Source organism: Diceros bicornis, chromosome 23, assembly GCF_020826845.1.
Source record: "Diceros bicornis minor isolate mBicDic1 chromosome 23, mDicBic1.mat.cur, whole genome shotgun sequence".
In the NCBI taxonomy this organism is placed as follows: Eukaryota; Metazoa; Chordata; class Mammalia; order Perissodactyla; family Rhinocerotidae; genus Diceros; species Diceros bicornis.
Genome location: NC_080762.1, coordinates 32,546,165 through 32,565,941, shown reverse-complemented (window position 1 = coordinate 32,565,941; position 19,777 = coordinate 32,546,165). Strand labels below are relative to the sequence as shown.

General features: G+C 34.0%; 1 protein-coding gene across 4 annotated transcripts in view; it reads left to right on the top strand.

Moving 5' to 3' along the window:
• The window catches only part of GRIK2 (glutamate ionotropic receptor kainate type subunit 2), a 654,115-nt gene that overhangs the window by 217,412 nt on the left and 416,926 nt on the right, over positions 1–19,777 (top strand). For all 4 annotated transcript variants that reach the window (XM_058566570.1, XM_058566566.1, XM_058566567.1 and 1 more), the window contains exons 2-3: positions 6,708–6,875; positions 10,559–10,816. In XM_058566570.1, coding sequence (XP_058422553.1) covers positions 6,708–6,875; positions 10,559–10,816 — 426 coding nt within the window. The remainder of the gene's footprint in view (positions 1–6,707; positions 6,876–10,558; positions 10,817–19,777) is intronic.

The following is a 19,777-nucleotide window of genomic DNA, read 5'->3' as shown; positions in this document are numbered from 1 at the left end:
TTTTCTCCTACCTGTTAATTTTCTAGCTTTACTTTAAAGCATATTTTATTCATTTGTCAAAAAATTATGATTCATACAGGTTCATTGTTAACTATTGAAAATATACAAACAAGCAAAAAGAAGAAAATTAAAATTCATCAAATACCTATCATCTAAAATGAACCACACAGTATTTTATTATGCGTAAGTGCATATTGTAACTACTTATAAAGCATTTTTGTCATCAAATACCTTCTACTGAATAATTTAAAAATGGCTAGATGCACAGTATTTTATTGATTGTATGTACCATAATTTATGCAAATAATCCCCTACCATTGGATATTTAGAGCTTTTCTAATCATATTGTTCTTATGAACAAAATGAACATCCTTGCAGCTAAACCACCCGCATTTTCCTTAAGGTTACATCCTATGAGTATAATTGGCATATTTAAGTGTATACTTTTAAAGCTTGATAGATTTTGTGTATGTGTGTGTGTGTGTGAGGAAGATCAGCCCTGAGCTAATATCCATGCCAATCCTCCTCTTTTTGCTGAGGAAGACTGGCCCTGGGCTAACATCCGTGCCCATCTTCCTCTACTTTATATGGGAAGCTGCCACAGCATGGCCTGACAAGCAGTGAGTTGGTGCGCGCCCGGGATCCGAACCTGGGCCGCCAGCAGCGGAGTGCGTGCACTTAATCTCTACACCTCGGAGCCGGGCCCAAAAGCTTGATAGATTTTTAAAAAGGTTTTCAAGAAAGTTTGTTTAGATTTAATTTTCTTTTCAATTGTGCTTTTTCTCACACCTCGACAAATTTGATCTGTGGAAATTCTATCTCATTGTTTTAATCTTTCTTTTTTCCTATTTTTGAACATTTTCATATGTTCATTGGTTATTTGCATATACTATTTCTAAATTATCTATTCATGTTCTTTGCCAATTTTTCCATTGGAGTGATCATATTTTTTATTAATATTATTTATATATTGAAGATATCAACCCTTTGCTTTTTGAATCTATTATTTTTATATTTAGTCAATACACTTTCATATATTTTCTTATTTGTCTTCCTTTAATCATGTTTATGTGTTTGATTATGGATGTTTTTCGAATATTGAAGTTATATTCAGTAATATTGCCCTTATTTTTACTGCTTGTGTTATTATTAAACTTAGTAAAGCTTTAGCACTTATATGCAATTGTTTTTTCAAGGAAAATTTTTATTAAAAGATGATCCATATGTGCCAAAGTGCACGAAGCCTGGAGTAAAGCTCTAATAAAAGCCAAGCACCTAGATTAAGAAACAGAACATCGCCAGCACCCCAGAAGTGCATCATGCACCCTCCCTGCCACTACCCCTCCTCGTTTTCTTATTCTTTGTGAGACTTGGTAAGATTTTATCCACTTCAGTAATCTTTCAGATGACTGAATTTTGACTTTGTTGTTTTCTTCTATTGAATATTTTTTTATTTCAATAATTTCTGCCCTAGTCTTTATTATTTTCTTCCTTTGATTTTCTTTAGATTTGATTTACTCTCTTATTTTTCTAGGTATCTGAGATGAAATCTTAGATCATTGATTTTCAGTCTTTTAAATTTTCCTCTAAGTATGGATATGATTGCATCCTACAAGTTCTGAATGCCAAAGTTTCAGTTTTACCCAATTCCCAAAATTTTATAATTCCCATTTTGATTTCTTCCTTGACTCATGGATTACTTAAGCATGTATTCTTTAATTGCTAAATTTGGGGATTTTCAAGTTGTCTTTTTGTTATTAATTTCTAGATTAATATCACTGTGTTTAAGGAACATATTCTGAATAATTGCAATCCTTTTAAATGGGTTGAAGTATGGTATGACCATGTTATTATTAATTTTGGTAAATATACACTTGAAAAGGAAAAGTTATTTTGTCATTTTGATGTATTATGTTTCATCTATAGTAATTACATCAAATATATTAAATGTATAATTTAGATCTTCTGAATCTTAACTGATATATTTTTCTGCTTGTTCTATCAGCTACTGAGAGTGATGTGTTAAAGTTTCCCTCTGTGATCTATTTCTCCTTCCAGTTCTGTCAATTGTCATTTTTGTGTGTGTGTGTGAGGAAGATTAGCCCTGAGCTAACATCCATTGCCAATCCTCCTCTTTTTGCTGAGGAAGATTGGCCCTGGGCTAACATCCGTGCCCATCTTCCTCTACTTTATATGAGATGCTGCCACAGGATGGCTTGACAAGTGGTGCATCGGTGCATGCCCGGAATCCAAACCTGTGAACCCTAGGCGGCCACAGCAGAGCACGCACACTTAACCGCTATGCCACCAGGCCAGCCCCTCAATTGTCATTTTTTTATTGGGTGTATGTAGATTCTGAATTATGATATCATCCTGGTGTATTGACCCTTTTCTCATTGTGAATTGCACTCTTTAGTCTCTTATTGTCTTCAAGTTTACTTTATCTAATATTAGAATAGCTTCACCAGCTTTTGTTTGGTTAGTGTGGTTTTAGAACAAATTTTTGCCCATCTTTTTTCCTTATTTTTGACAATTTCTCTTGTAAGTAGCTTAGAGTTGTGTGCCTTTTTAGCCTGTTTGATAATCTTAAACTTTAAAATGTGAATCTATTTCATTTACTTTTAATGTAAATACTGAAGTACTTATTTTATATCTGCCACTTATATCGTCTTACTATTTTTTTTAGTATTTTTTCTGTTTATGTTCTTTTACTTATCTTTTCTTATCCTTTTGAACAAATAAAATATATTTATTATGTTGCTTTTTCTCTGTCAAATTTTTGATTATATGCTATTTTATTATTTGTTTAGTCTTTATCCTAGGAATTGAAATATGCATTCTTGGATTATTACAGTCCAAAATGGTTATTACCTTTACCTTTCTCCAAATACTGCTAGAACATTAACATTCTTTAATTCTATTTATTCATTTCCTGACTTTTGCGTTATCGTTACCATGCACTTTAATTCCACGTACATTACAAACTTCATAAGACGTTACTATTCTTTCTTTTTAAGCCAAAATTCATTGATATTCACCCACATATTTACCCTTTCTTTTACACTTCATATATTTAAGCAATGCAGTGGTTCCCTCTAGGATTATTTTTCTTCTGCCTAAAGTACTCATTTATTTAGTATTTGTTTCAGTAGAGGTTTGTTGGTGATAAATTCTTTCAATTTTGTTATTTTCATTGTTATGGTCAAACACCACTGGCAAGAGATCTTTATGTCTCTTCTCTATATGTAATGAAATAAAAATGGATCTATCTATCTATTTAAACAAATAATTTTCATTTCTAATTGCATTTATTAAATCTCCAGAATAGTACTAAGGAGGAGTGGCTAATGTAGACATTCTTATCTTTTTTCCTTTAATGGGACTTCCTTTCTATTACTCTTAAATGTAATATTTACTGTTAATAAGTGATTTTTATCTTAATAAAGTATCATTCTTACTCTATTTGTTTTCTAAAAGTCTTTTTTTGTTTTCTGAGGAAGATCAGCCCTGAGCTACCATCTGATGCCAATCTTCCTCTTTTTTTGCTGAGGAAGATTGGCCCTGGTCTAACATCCGTGCCCATCTTCCTCTACTTTATATCGGATGCCACCACAGCATGGTTTGACAAGTGGTGCGTTGGTGCATGCCCGGGATCAGAACCCGTGACCCCTGGGCCACTGAAGCGGAACACGTGCACTTAACTCCTACGCCATCAGGCCGGCCCCTCTAAAAGTCATTTTTTGTTGTTGTTGTTGTTGAGGAAGATTGGCCCTGAGCTAACTTCTGTGCCAATCTTCCTCTGCTTTGTATATGGGATGCCACCACAGCATGGCTGGATGAGCGGTGTGTAGGTCCATGCCTGGGATCCGAACCCGCGAATCCTGAGCCGCCAAAACGGAGCATGTGAACTTAACCACTACACCACCAGACCAGCCCCTAAAAGTCATTTTTTAATCAAGAATAATTAGTGATATCTAGCAAGTGTCATAGCATCTAATGTGGTGACTGTACTTTTTTCTTCTTTGACCAATTAATATGTTGGATGTTATTAAAACTTTCCAAATTTTTAAATAGAATTACAAAAGGTCTATTTTTTTCCCACGCAAGTTTGAGGCACCCACCCAACTTTTTTTGAAAAGTAATTCTTTACTAGATTTTTTATTACTCTCCCTGCCAATACCTCCCCTGTATAAGTTGGGGATAATAATCTCTCTTTTCTTGAGTTAACATGATTGGGAGGTGTTATAGAAGATATTGTGCCCGAAAAGCTTGCACTATCTGTATGTTTTTATTTTTTAAATACAAATTTTTACTCTGGCTTTGGATCAATAAAAATTAATTATTCATTTTATTTAATTAAGGTAGAAAATGGGTTATCCTAAGGAATTACAAAGATTTCTTTAAATATTCAAGCCAGTGATAAATATATAAAATTAAAGTTGAATTTGAATTATTTATTTTGAAGAGAGGTAATGTTAGAAAAGTTTTAACACACTGTCATCAAATGTTGACTATTTCTGTATCTTTATTTTGTGTTTATACTGCCTAGAAACTACAGTTTGCACTAAGGAAAGTAGGGGATTCAGTTTTTCATTTATTTTGCCATTAAGAAACAACTTCAGATTTGCATTTCTATAATTGATTTGTTATTCCTAATTAACTTTAATAAGTACTTTCCAATTGCTCAATTATTTTTCTGTTCCATATATAAGATCTTATATTTCTAAAAGCATATTCTTACTCAAGTCATCATATCTCATATTTTAGGAAGTTCTATATATTTTGCCTGAATGAAATTTTGAAGAGAACTACTAGTTTGTAGTGGAATAGGCAAGGGCTTTGAAGTCAAGCATGAACAGATTCTAATGCTGGCTCTATCACTTGATGACTATGTGATCTTTGACCAAAGGATTCTTTCCTGTAAAATAATATTACTTGAGATTGCATTGACGATTCAGTGAAATCTTAAACACTTATTGAGTGCTTACTCTGTGGCAGCCGCTGTTGTAAGTTCTTTGTTATGAGATAACATTTAATCTTTACAACAACTCTATGCAATAGCCTCCATTATCACCCCTCTTTTAGAGATGAAGCAACTCAGACAGGATTTAAGCAACTGCCCAAATGTACACAAATGGCAGCTGGCAGAGCCAGAATGTAAACCCCATTTGGCTCCAGAATCCATGCTCATACTATTATTCTCTGCTTATGCAAGACATGTAGTTTGGTTCATTAGGCATGTAAATACTTATTAACTTCCTGGTTAGCTTAAGTCACCAAAGATTTTATATATATTCAGAGTACTATTTCACAATAAGTTGATTACTCTGGTAACTATACCATCAATTTAGTTAAAAGGATAAGAGAAATATTTCAGACTAATATGGTGTCAAATAACAAATTTTCCAATTCTTTCTGATTACTCTGGTAACTATACCATCAATTTAGTTAAAAGGATAAGAGAAATATTTCAGACTAATATGGTGTCAAATAACAAATTTTCCAAATTTGTCCAATCACTTTAATATCTTCTTGAGTCCCAATTCCTCATATTTAGAGGAATTGTTACAATGCCATGACTTCTTACTAATTTAGAATAGGTAGTTTGCTGCTGATAGTATAGTCACCTGACATTCATGTGTTAAAAGACTTTCAATGAGGGATGAATTGCAAGCTGTGGAAATGGCTTATTCGAGGGAGTTTAATTTGTGAATGACTGTGCTGAGAGTACATGGTGTGAAATTTGAAAGAGAGAAAGATAAATGTTCTCTATTTTAAAAGTACTACTTTCCCAAGGACAGAGGTTGGAGTGTGTCAGGTATCAGGTGCTCCCCCTTTCATTCCATTCACCAAAGCAACAAAAAGGAAGAGGTTCTGTTGCAGGCAAAGGTCCCAGTTAGGTCACTCATAACTGAAGAGACAGATGATATCAGGAAGAAGGATGGCTGGGACAAGAATGAGGGAACTGGACTGAGAGACAGCTGGTGGAAAGTGACAAATGGAAAGGACATGTTTTTAAATTATACTCTACATTTTATGACCAAAATTATATGCTACAGTATTATTCCCTGATTAAGGGATTTGCATTGTTTGGGCGAGTTATCCTTCACAAATGTCAAGTATCTTCTGAAAAAAGACTTAGAGTAAAACAAATAGAAAAATGCTACTTTGTTCTTTTTTCCTGCAAGTAAGATGCTGGAATTTGCAAGTGACTATATATTTTGGGCTTTTAATACAATAAGTACCATAATAATTGTGCTAAAGAATTTTGATTTGTGAGTTAATAGAGGCAAATTTAATATAGTTTTCCCAGTGCTTAACCTTATAGCTTTATAACAATGTAGAGGATTGATTATTCTGGAACTGTGTACAAAATTTTAAGGGATAATGTTCAGTACTTAAGGCAAAATCTATATATATGTAGGCCCTAAAAGAAGCAATTACTAAAGAAAAAAGGCAAAATCAGATTTAAATCATGTTAAAATTTGGTATCAATACCAAAGAAATTTTGCTTAAAATGGATTTATCTAAAATGGCACATCCCAAATATTGAAGTTCATAGAAAAAATAAGCATAAAACTCCATGTACTTAAACAAATCACACATACACACACACAAATACACACATGGCTACATAAAAGTACAGAAAACTTCCCACATTTTCTCTGTCTTGTAAGACCTGTGTGATTATTCTTTTTTTTTGCCAGGAGGTATTTTTGAATATGTGGAATCTGGCCCAATGGGAGCTGAGGAACTTGCGTTCAGATTTGCCGTGAACACAATCAACAGAAACAGAACCTTGTTGCCGAATACCACTCTAACCTATGACACCCAGAAGATAAACCTCTATGACAGTTTTGAAGCATCCAAGAAAGGTAATGGATAGATACTTTAACATTATATTTTCTGGAATTCAAATTTCCAGGTATTATTAAGAGATTTCTTAATTCCGAATGTCGTTAATAAATCATTAGGAATATTTTCATGCAAACGTTTCTTTTCAAAGTGCACACAAATTTTATCAGGGAAGGTAAGGTGATATGATTACCTATTGCAAAAAATTTGCTTATAACGTGAAATGCAATTAGGTCTGTGATAGTGAAATTGTTTTTTCTCCATTAATCCTTTGTTTTGTTACTAAACTATCCCTATTTTCAAAAACTTACTAAATAAAATAATATACATCAGTGGATTTTACCAAGTTTTGCAACCCACTCCTGTACTTTTGTTTGCATTATCTGTCAGTTCCACTATATTATTACTGTAGTCTCAATTTACTGACTACCTTGCAAGTTCTTTGGTTCCAAGTGACTTCAAAAAAGTCAGCTCAATCTTAAAACTTTATTGGAAAATTTTGAACAAACTTTCATTTATGTATACTTCGTGCTCATTTTTTTAACCACTTGATGTTTCTCCTTGTAACTGAAAATAAATGGCTAATATATGAAAATTGGATTATATGAAGAAGTAATTAGAATATTTCATGAATTTTGTTACTTCTTTTATATGTTGTAAAACTGTTTTAAATTATGAGACTAGGAAAATAACTTTGTGGAATATGGATTTAACATTTATATATGAAGGAAGGTAATAGAGAAACTTATCAAGGCATTATTTTAACCAAACAACGGTCTTGGTAGTAAATGTATTTTGAGAGATGTTTCCATCATCTTACTTTGTCTAAGCAGGTGATCTTTTCTCTTGCATAGTTAGCATTCATGTAACAGAAATTAAATTTCATAATATAGATTTTTCTCAAAGGAGTGGGCTTACAAAGCATTTGTTCTAAATTCGTATTTTTAAAACAACATTTGCTTTTCTGTAATGCTAATATTGTTTTATTAGCTACCTTGCATTGATAGAAATGTACATAATTATTTATAATTCTAACTTGGTCCAGATTTCTTCTAGGCTCATTAATATTAAAGGAAGCTGATAAGGTACAATATTTCTTGAGATGAAAGTATCCTTCTTTTCACCCAACTAACTAATGTTTGTCAAAGCCTATATTCTGCCTGCCCTTTGAATTCATATCTTTATGAATACAAATAAGTTTCCACATTTCAGAACCATGTCAGGATGATGAAAGGTTTTAAAGGCTGAAAAAAAGGGTAAAGGTTATTGTGAAATACTACATTTGTCATCATAATTGCAAAATAAGTCATTAACTGCAAGACAAGTGCATTTGATTCATGACATAGTTCACGATTATTTCCATTAGAAAGAAGAAGCTCTATCTCAAATGAAGTCATTTAGACCGAAGAATATGGAATATGAGTGCAGTATGAATAAAATATTAATAGATTTCTTAATGGTGACTTCAAAGAAGCAATGTCAAAAAACAGACCAGAATGTTCTAACAACAAACAGGTTACTATCTTGGGAATGCCCTAGCAAAATTATGAGCTGTTAGACTCATTTGGTTTCCAAAATATTAAAAGGGATTTCCAAACTTTGTCACTCATTATAAATCCATTGGGAATCAAATTCCTTAACTGACTTTTGCCTGAAGGTAGGAAAAGCTCAAATAAGTGTATGAGTAACTTCTTTTGTGAGATATTGAGAGGGTGAATGTCATGTCATGGTTTGGATCTTATCTTGAGAAGCTCTTGCTTGTTGAGCTATTGGTGGTTGGAGGGCACAGCAATTTGTAAAAGGATAATGTAGGGAGACATCTAATATAGTTTTTGAACCTGTGAGGGCTCAATAAATATATGCATTAGTAATTATTAAATGATATTAATGATTAATTATAAAATAATTTAAATAATTAATTTAGACATTCTCAAACTTTTTAAAAAATTACTATTCCAAGGCAAGAAAATAATCAAAAATTAAATGTTTAAATTTTAACATTTTCTCTGATCTATGGTCTTATACTTTTAATAGGTAATATTGTTTTTCTCAATAAATGAATACTTTGATCCATTAGACCTTGAATTATTATTTGAAACATATATTGCTTTTAAATGACTCCTCTGATAACTGACAACTCTATTTCTTATTTGAAACACACTTTGGAAAATTCTATGTAAACTAATATAAAGTTTTTAGCTTTTCTTGATTTGTGACTTGTCAAAAACCTGGTGAAGGAACACCTTTTATTCTCAATGTAGGTGAATTAAAATACATGTGAGTGAAAAATTTCAGGCTCCAACCTTTCTACTGATTAAAAAACTCCAATCATTATTTAGAAAGTAAGAATCTACATAGTCAAAAACAATTTATTTAGATCATATTGAATTTTTGAAGAAAGTTTAAGCAAGTGGGTTTTTTCCAGCTAAAACTTATTATTATTAAAAAATATCTCTATGCTTAAGAATCCATCCATCACATTGTATTGTGTGTGGCAACATCACTGAAGGAAAATCTCAGAAAATTTTACACAGTAGAATCATAAAGTATTTTGGAGGGATTGGGTCTGAACGCCTAATTGATGCCTAAATCCCAGTAGCAATTCTCCTTGGTCCTGTTTAAATATTTTCAGGGATGAGCAAACCATTACCTCTTGAAACAGACTTCCATTTTTGAACATTTCTTACTTCCCTTTCAAATTTTTTTTTTATTTAAATTGCATCAAAATTTGTGAGAAGTTTCTAACGATTTGCCTTAATTCTTCCTTTTCCAGTCAAATGAAACAAACTTAAGCCCCTTTCACAGGCCAGATGTTCAAATATTTAAAGATGATTTTCATGTTTCCATAGGTTATTTACTTTCTAGGCCTAAACTCACTAGTTGCTTCAGTGTACCTTATAGAATTTCAAGTCTTGTCACAGTCCATCTGTTCTCATCTGAATACCTTTCAGTTTGTTTATGCCTCTCTTAATTACTGCAATTATTATTGATGTGAATAAAATTTCCTATAAGTAAATATAAACTTTAAAAAATAATTTAGAATAATATAGAAGACCTATAGTACCCAAAAGTCAAATAAATAAAGATGATTAAATACTTATCTAATGATTTTGATGTTCTTTATATTCGATGAGATTAATCCACATGAAATCACCCTCTATGAGCCATTACAAGTTTTGTATGGGTGTTTGTGTGCATAGCTTGACCTGTGTCATCAGATATGTGCAAATATTTAGCTATGTGTGGCCATAGCTTTTTGGATGGGGAGGAGGGGCCAGATGGCTTCTGATTAAGAATTTGAAATTGTAGAGGGGGCCAGTGAATTTGGGAAGAAAAACTATTCCCCTAACTCCCTGATATGAACTATTCTTCCAAAATGAACACTCTCCCCTTAAATTCTAGAATATTCCTCCTCTCTCTCTCTCTCTCTCTCCCCCCCTCCTCCCCTCTCTTCCTCCCTTGACATTATTTGTAGAATTATTTGAACCTTGAGCTTCAGGTATCTTGGTGAATTTCCCTTCTAACAATCTGAAAATGTTTGAAGTTAAGTCAAAATGTAAAATCAGCTAAACGTAGATGTTTTATTAAAGAAAAACAAATCTTTCCTCAGAATAATACCTTTGGGTTTACAGTAATAGTGTGGTAATGTTGGCACACTGGCATCTCTCCTCTCATTATTGACAGACTTCTATCTCCTCTTCAGCCTGTGATCAGCTGTCTCTTGGGGTGGCTGCCATCTTCGGGCCTTCACACAGCTCCTCAGCAAACGCTGTGCAGTCCATCTGCAATGCTCTGGGAGTTCCCCACATACAGACCCGCTGGAAGCACCAGGTGTCAGACAACAAAGATTCCTTCTATGTCAGTCTCTACCCAGACTTCTCTTCACTCAGCCGCGCCATCTTGGACTTGGTGCAGTTCTTCAAGTGGAAAACTGTCACGGTTGTGTATGATGATAGCACTGGTAAGAAAAATCAGAGGCCTTTGGGGCTATGCTTTAAAGATAGATAATTTTCTGAAACTCATTTGAGGTTCTTACTGTATTGTTGTTTTATTTTATCTTTTAAATTAAGTTAAGGGGTGGAAAGATACTTGGAATCAAATATCAACACTAATTTCCCACATCCAAACAAAGAACAGCTGAATCATATACTTTTCCTCTGTATTTGTAAAGTAAGCAGTTTTTTCTGTGAAGGATCAGTTTGTATAAACTATAATATTGGAGGATAGAGATAATGTGAAATATAATATTGAAATATTTATTCAGAAAATTTTTCTGCTAGATTCAGGTAGTTTCTCAAAGTAAAGCCTCATGATTGGCTGTCAGTAAAACTTATCAAGAAATTCAGAATTTTGCCTTAACATTTTCTCTAGCTGTTTATGTGCAAAGAATATGTATGAAAAGTAATAACCTTTATATCTGTGTAGCATGTTGAAGTTTAAAAAAGTTTTTTCTCATATCTGAAACAATATAATACCCACTGAAATACTCAGAGTTTTTGGAACTGTTTCGCTATAGACGCAGTTTAGGGACTTAGAAAATAGGATTGACTAAGTGGTCTTTAATGAATATTTGCTGGCTAGAGATTGTCGGTGCTTTCTTGTTTTAATGTATGTTATTATTTTTATATATGAATGGTTGTCTTGAGATATCAGTTAAAAACAAGTCTCATAGATAAATATAAGAAAGTAAACAGTAAAAATAAAGTATTAATTTTCCTTGCCAGTTATATGGGTGGAGGAAATGCATACTATTTTGGTTATTATATAGTGATAAGGAATTTCACATTAAGATGTTTATCAATGATCTAAATAGTGCTCTTTAAATTAGAAAGTAAAAATATTTTATTCTAAGACATTTCACTATACCTTCATGTTTATATCTAAATTGAAATTAATTTGAATTTAAGTTCTTCCAAAGTACGCCAAGGAGCACACTTTGTTCACTCATGCAGTATTTAGAACTATGTGTAGAAATTAGTCCATTTCCAATAAGACTGGCCATCTGCAAGTTGACAGATAGGAACTCTCCCAAGAGAACAGGGAGTTATAGGGAGTTTTATATATATATATGTATATGGATGTTGTACATGTGATATCTTGTATTTACTTCTTATTGTCTTAAAACTCCTCATAATAGAAAAAAGATTGGAAATTTTCAAAATGTTTATGGATATACCACCTTTCTTCACTATTCTGTTTGTGTGTGTATGACATTTTTATTTCATACATGTTATTCTTGAGTGATTGGATAAAGAGATAATGGGATTTGTGGTCAAGGTCCTATCAATTTAGTAAAGTAAAGCATCATATGTAATTGATCTTTTGCTTTAAATAATATTATAAACATTTATATCATTGATGCAAATTTAAATAGAGAACTATATATAGGTAGTTAATTAGATGCATATATTTTTGAAGTCTTGGCCTCAGATTAAATTTATTAAAGTAGTTTAAGTTAGTATTTAAAAGAAACTTTGCCACTCTCTTGGCAAACTTTGCCACTCTCATGTCACTTGGAAGGTGACATAGATACTTGGAGATTCCAAATGTCTTTGATTATTAAAATATTAATAGTAACTGAGAGTCACTACAGAATTATTCATAGAATAGATGTACCTTAGAAGTCCTCTGAGGAAAAAAAAAAGGCTTGTGATTGCTATATTTTATGCAATATTTATTTCAATAAATATTGATTAAGCACCTGCTACATGCCAGGGACAATTACAGGTGTGAGTATATGCCAGTAAAAGAAACGAAGTCCTGCCCTTGTTGAACTTCCCGTTCCTATTTAGGGATATGTGGTTGTTCATGTTTTTATTATTATTTGTAATGAGCTAATTGCATTTGTAACCAGCTACTTGTAGTCCCTTTTAATTTAACACACTTTTGAGAACTTGGCTGTTCTTGATTTTTTTATAGGATAGAACTAACTCTAAGATAGAAGATTCCATTTAAAATGTATTCATACATATATAGGAGTAGACTTTTTTTGTCTTTTTGGATAGGTTTAAAAGTCTCAAGGTGGAATTTTAATGATAGAATTCAACAGAGAATTTACAAACTTCCCAAGAGGACAACATGACTATTTGATCATGTAGGAGGAAATCTAATTATATCTAGAACTGTGAACTGAAATGGGAAAAAATCCACTGCATACCCAACAAGATAAACATTATTGACTCCATTATGGACTTATGTATCTGCTGTTTACTGCAGGACACACTGTGCCATTTTATTTATGTTTCCTTTCTTCCTTTCCAGATTTATTTATTATGTATGCTATTCCTCCCATTTATATTCATTTCTATTTTGTTGTGTTGTCCAGTTTGATACATGATAATTATACTTTCATCCAGTCTTTGTTCCCACCCCCAAAACAGATGGGATGATAGATGAAATATAGTGCTGGGGTAGGAGAAATTCTTAGAATGATGTTAACAGGAGCTGTTTATTTTTTATGATAATTAGCATTTGTTGTTGTCGTGGATGAATGCTTTTAAACACCCTGAAAGTCTGTTATAGCTCTGAATGATGTCCAAAATGATGGAAAAGAATTGGCTTCAGAAACAAAGCTGTGTTTCTGTCAGTCATTTTGGAACATATGATTCATTTTAAATATAAACTAAAAATAAGTTGGATTGCTGTCAGCTTGTAAGCAATTCCAGGATAAGTTGTGAATATTTGCTTTAAAATCCCTGTGTTTCATCTTTGTTTATAGATCAGCAGTCCATTAACAAAGAACTGTAGACTGGTAGACAGAATCCTGGGATTCTATTCCCAATTTTGCTGCTAAATTACTGGTACCACTTTGGAAAAGAGAAGAAGGGATGAAAACGACTACAGAAAGGAGCTATAATGCACTAGGCATTGTGGTAGTTGCAATTATATAAACTATTTCCCTCAATCGTCAAAACAATTCTATGAGTCCTAAAGGAAACAGGTTATCAGCTCACCATTCTGCTTCCTCCAGTGACTGGCTCTTCTGCCACCGGCAGCCCAAGATAGAAACCTGAACATCTTCCTTGATTTCTTCCTTTCTTCAGCCCCACAATCAAGCTCTCATGGTTGTCAATTCTACACCTCTGATCTCTCAAATCTCTCCATTTCTTCCATCCTCTCTACCATTTCTTAGGTCAAGATCACCATCACTTCTCCCCTGGATTATCGCTGAGCCTGCTAACTGGTCTCCCTGCTTAAGTCTGCATCCACTAATCTAGTCTCCACACTGCAGTTAAAGTAATTTTTGAAAATGCATTTCTGATCCAGTCTCCTATTAATAGCTTCTCATTGCTCTAAGGATAAAATCAAAACTTTTTTAAAAGCCTTATAAGACCTGACATGACCTAGTCCCTGAGCCTCTCTAGTGATGTTTCAGTCTAAATCTCTCATTTATGTTTTCTCAATTGAGACATTCAACTTCTTTCAGTTGCTGAAAATACTATTCTGTCCACCTGAAATGGTCTTATTCTGCCCCCGGCTGCTCCTGCTCACTAAGTGCACATACATGTACACGTGTGCATTTGCACATACATGCTCATGCATACCATCTGGCTGAGATGTCACAAAAAAAAGGCTACCATTACTCCAGCTCCCAAGCCTCGACTAGGTCTCCCCCAGCACATCCATAGCACCGTGGTACTCCCATGACCCTTCCCCCGAGAACATTCATCACATTATGAATGAGTTTTCTTGGCTGTATATTATACACATCTGAGAAGGATGAATCCTAAGGCTACTCGCCATTCTATCACCAGCACCTAGATATTGCCTGGCTCATGGAAGTACCTTAACAAATCTTTAAGAAATGAATGCATAAAGAGGTGTTATTATATCCATTGTTTAGACAAAGAAACTCCAATGGATTAAGTAATCTGCCCAAGATCAATTTAGGTTAGGTAGCTAACCTAACTTAATGTTGATGATTCAACAATAGTTGAAGTGTTGAAGATTCAACAATAATTTTCAGATGGATAGACATAATTTCTTTTATCATTTCAAAAGTTTTATAAGAAAGCGAGAGTAAATTGTGCTTATATCTTATTTCAGCTGCAATTAAGCATATATTTACTCATTTACTTATTTGAACAACCATTATCAAGTATCTTCTGTATACCAGGTGCTACGTTAGGTACAAGGGACAGTGATATAGATAAACTTTGACTAACTCCATGGGCTCAGAGTAGAGTGAGAGAACATGTGAGCAGGACGTTGTTATAGTGTAACAAGTGCAGATAGAGACAAGAAGACAATATTGTGGCAGCTTAGGAGAGAAGGTTTTAAAGCTGCCTAGAAAAGGCAGAGGAGAGTTTTGGAGAAGGAGACATTATCATGAAGTTATCAGGAAGGACAAGCAGAAATGCTTCCACTAGAGAAGAGGGCGAAGGTTGCAACATGTGTAACTGTGAGGATGCCTGAGGGAGCCAGTCTGTCAGGGAACTGCGAGCACTTCATTATGACTGAGCATCCGGAACAAAGATGGGAAATGAGGAGGGAGAATTTATAAAAGGCCAGCATAGGAGGAATCACACAGAGCTTTTTACTAGCTACTCTGCCTTCCCGCCTTCCCCCACCCTGGAATCTGCATGGCAATAACAGTGCCAGCCATGTTTGCCTGGCATGATCCTGCTTTCCAAACCACCGTTCAGTGCCTCAGTGATGGGCATATACCCATCCAGTGCCTTTCCTAGAACTCAGACAAGGACCTAGAGAGAGAGAGAGACATCCAGTAGCCTGGACTGTCATGATTACTATGGTCTTTGATGTCAGAACATTCTGGATTGAAATCCTGACTCTGTTGTGTAAATTTCGGCAAGTTATTTGACTTTAAAAAGCCTGAGTTGATGCATTTGTAAATCGGAGATAATACATACTTCAGGGGACTGTTGTCATGATGAGTGAGATTTATAAAATGCCTCATAAAGCCCACATAGTAGGAGCTTAAAACTCACAATAATACAAATGCCATGTGCTATGTGCCATTTATTCCTTACTATAATCTAGGAAAAAGGAATTATTATTAATCCCACTTTTTTTTTTTTAATGTGGGAAAATTTAGATGCACAGAATTAAGATAATTTGCCCAAGGTTATGTAGCAAGTAATGGTAGAGCTGGGTTTTGGCTCTAGGCAGTCAACTGCAGAACCCACTCTGTTAACTATCTTGATAGAATGTTAGTTGTTATGTTTTGATTTGGTTCATTTTACTGTTATTATTTTAAGAAAGGGAATGACACAATCAGAACTATTTTTGTTAAAGGCTCTCTGACTACAGGGTGGAAAATGTGTTGGGGCTCTCGAGATATCGTGGGGAATAGGAAAGGAGCAGAAACAAGAGAATTTCTGGGTTAATCAAGTTGAAAAAAAGATTACAGTCTCAAAACCTCTTAAGTAGGTTTTGATGGAGTGATGTTGAGGTAGAGAGTTCTAGGAAGATTTAGAAGATACAAATTGTAGGATTTGGTAAGTAAATATGGGAAGGAGTAATGGAGACAGAGAAGATAAAAATGACCTCTATGTTTCTGGTCTGGGCTACTAATCACTAGCACATTTACCTAAAATGGAAAACAGGAAAAATAGATTTGGGAGGGAGTATATAAATCTGGTTCTGAACACATTAAGCTTGAACCATCTATGAAATATTCCCTTGGAATCATACAGTGGTATTGGAAGTATAAATGCATATAGAAAAATAGGAGTTTATATGGGCATATAACACTCCCATGGCATTTTGCTCGGCCTTCAATTTGGACTTCTTTGTGGTTTGAGGAAATGAAGAAAATTGACCAAAAAAATGGGATCAGAGTACAAGAAATTTCCGAGCTATGTTAGTGAGTAGGCAGTTATGGAGAAGAATATAGACATGAAAATAATTTAGGAGAGAGAATCTAAATTTTCTTTTTTAGGTATTATAACATTTTAAAAACATAATTAAATGTTTTAAAATAAATTTAAAATAAATGTTTTAAAAACATTAATTTCTATGACATAAATATAGAAAAAAAGGCCAGGGTCATTTCCTAAACAAAAACAGAAATGCTTTCTTTACTAACTATTAACTGGGATGAAGTATATTTATAGCCTATGTTCTAGATATATCAGTGTGTGCTTTTGGAGTCAGTTTAATAAAATGTAAAGTCAATTAATAGTAAAAATTTGTTTTATTTTATCTTGGGCCAGTGTTTAAATAGGATAAAATAAAATAATTCAGTAGAATAAGTTAATATGAAAATATATATTCCTGGAAGACACTAATTTTTGAATAATATAACTTTTTTTGTATTATAAAACATATAACCAACTAATTTCAATTTTATTTCAGAGAGTGGGGTAATTTGGATCTAAAATGATTATATGTTGTACGTTCTAAGTACAAAGCTTCAGGTTCTCTAGTTCCAAATGCAAATAGAATTAACAATTATGAGTTAAACCTAATCATTTGGATATAACTGATTACATAGCTTGGTGTATTAGTGTTTCCACAAAGTTGGTTTTGCTTGAACGTAGTTTCTTTATTCCTATTTAAGCAAGCATAAAAATTATTTGGAATATTATTACTTGGGTTCTGATTGCATGATAGTGAATATTTTTAAACATCTTCATAGAACTAATTCTTTCTCTAAGTTTTAAAATCTTTAAAATATATGCCAACATTAAAATACAAAAATAAAATTTCTAATCCTCAAAAATCGCACAATTTATATTTTTGCAGATAGTAAAATAGATACATATGTAGGTCTGAAGAAAAAGAAGGGGCAGGTCTTGCAAGAGACCTCAGTGATCAACAATATTTGCCTTTGTTGGAAAAGAAAAAAAATCGTAAAGTGAGAATAATTCCCTGGTGATGGCCAGAAACTGCCAGTTTTCCTGAATTTAAATCTGGAAGATATTGGCATGAGCCTCTTGGAAGCTACTTTCCCCTAGCCTTTCCCTGTGCTTTTCTATCTCCCTCTCAATGCAGCACAGGGGGAAGGATAGTACTTATATTATCTCTCTGAATGATTTGACAATGTTGACCACTCCTTTCTTTAGGGGAAAAATAAAACTGTCATACTTTGGCTTCTGTGCCATCATTCTCTCCTTGTTATCTCCCTCTTTTCAGTTATTTATTCCCATTCTTATACTCTTAAACTCCTTTTCTCCCCCTGCTCCTTTTCTGTTACCAATCCTCCTCTTTTTGCTGCGGAAGACTGGCCCCAGGCTAACATCCATGCCCATCTTCCTCTGCTTTATATGTGCGATGCCACCACAGCATGGCTTGATAAGAGGTGCATAGGTCCATGTCCGGGATCCAAACCAGCGAACCCTAGGCACCAAAACGGAGCGTGCGAACTTAACCACTACGCCACTGGGCTGGCCCTCACCTGCTCCTTAAAAGCTGATATTGTTCAAGGTTTTATTCCCAATCATCTTTTTTCCTGCTTGTTTACCTCATTTTCCCTAAAGCTTTTCATCTGACCCATGCCTTCCTCTACCTGTGTGCTGTTGACTCACTGATCTACATCTTCAGTTGTTTCTACTGAGTTCTGTACTCATGATCTAGCCACTCACTGATCACCTTTACTTGGATGTCTCACAGGTACAACTAACCCAACATGACAAAAACCAAACTTATTATCTTTACCCCAAAACTTGGTTTTTCTTCTAAATTTACCTCTTTATTGAGTTGTCCAGTTAGATCGTCAGTGATCATTCTAGACTCCTGTTTTGCTCTCATCTCTCATTTCCAATTGATCACTTAATACTTCTCATTTTTGTCTCATATCTCTCAAATTTACCTCTATCCTCCATCCCAACTGCCTGACTTAGTTAACATCCTTAGCGTATACCGCCTAGACCATGTTGTGCCCACTGCTCTATTTAAACTCATTTATCTGATGCAGACAAAATGGTCTTTTTTGAATTGATAGTCTGGTGATGTCATTCCCAAGGCTCAAAGCTGTTCAGTGGCTTCTCAATTCTTGGAAGAATGAATTCTAATTCCACAGCATGACACAGGCGATCTCCATCATTGGCACTCTCATGCCTCTCTGATTTTATTTCCCTGGTATTTCTTCTCTCAATACTTATGCCACACCTTTCCTTGAAAAATTGTGGTTCTCCCCTACCGATCATCCTCTGCTGTCTCAAGTCTCTATGTTGTGCACAAATTGTTCCCTCTGTCTGGTATGCCCTTCGCATTTGTTGATCTAGTACCACTTTCAAGATACAAGATACACCTTAAAACATTTTTACGAAGTATAAATGTGAAGTAACCTTCCCTGACTGCTACCGTGTGAGTTGATAATTCTATTCTTTGTGTGTCTGATGCAAGAGTTAGTTTAGTTGATAAAATAGTTCATCTTCAGTTCTGTAGTAAATGGTATTTCAGCATACTCACATAACCCATTTCGTGGTGAAGCTTTCCTGGGCATGAGAGCTTTAAGTATTTTATAATTAATTCATCTATTTTTTCATGTCTTCATTTGTTTTTTATTTATTCAATAATTAATTATCAAGTATTTACTATGTATCAGCACTGTTTTACATACTGGAGATACAAGAGTAAACAAAACATTCTTTTTTTTTAGTTTGGAGGAATTTTGGGGAACTCTGAAAACCGAAGATTTTTGTGACATCTGTCATTTGTTTTATATGTGTATGTATGTTTATATATGTATATATGTGCGTGTATGATTATATATGTATATGTTCCATTATTGCCTTGGCAACAGTAATGTTTTTTCTTTAAAAATAACTCAGTGTAGACACTCGTCCATAGAGGCTCGCTTTTTTTTGTGTGTGTGTGAGGAATATCAGCCCTGAGCTAACCTCCATGCCAATCCTCCTCTTTTTGCTGAGGAAGACTGGCCCTGAGCTAACATCCATGTCCATCTTTCTCCACTTTATGTGGGATGCCGCCACAGCATGGCCTGACAAGCAGTGCG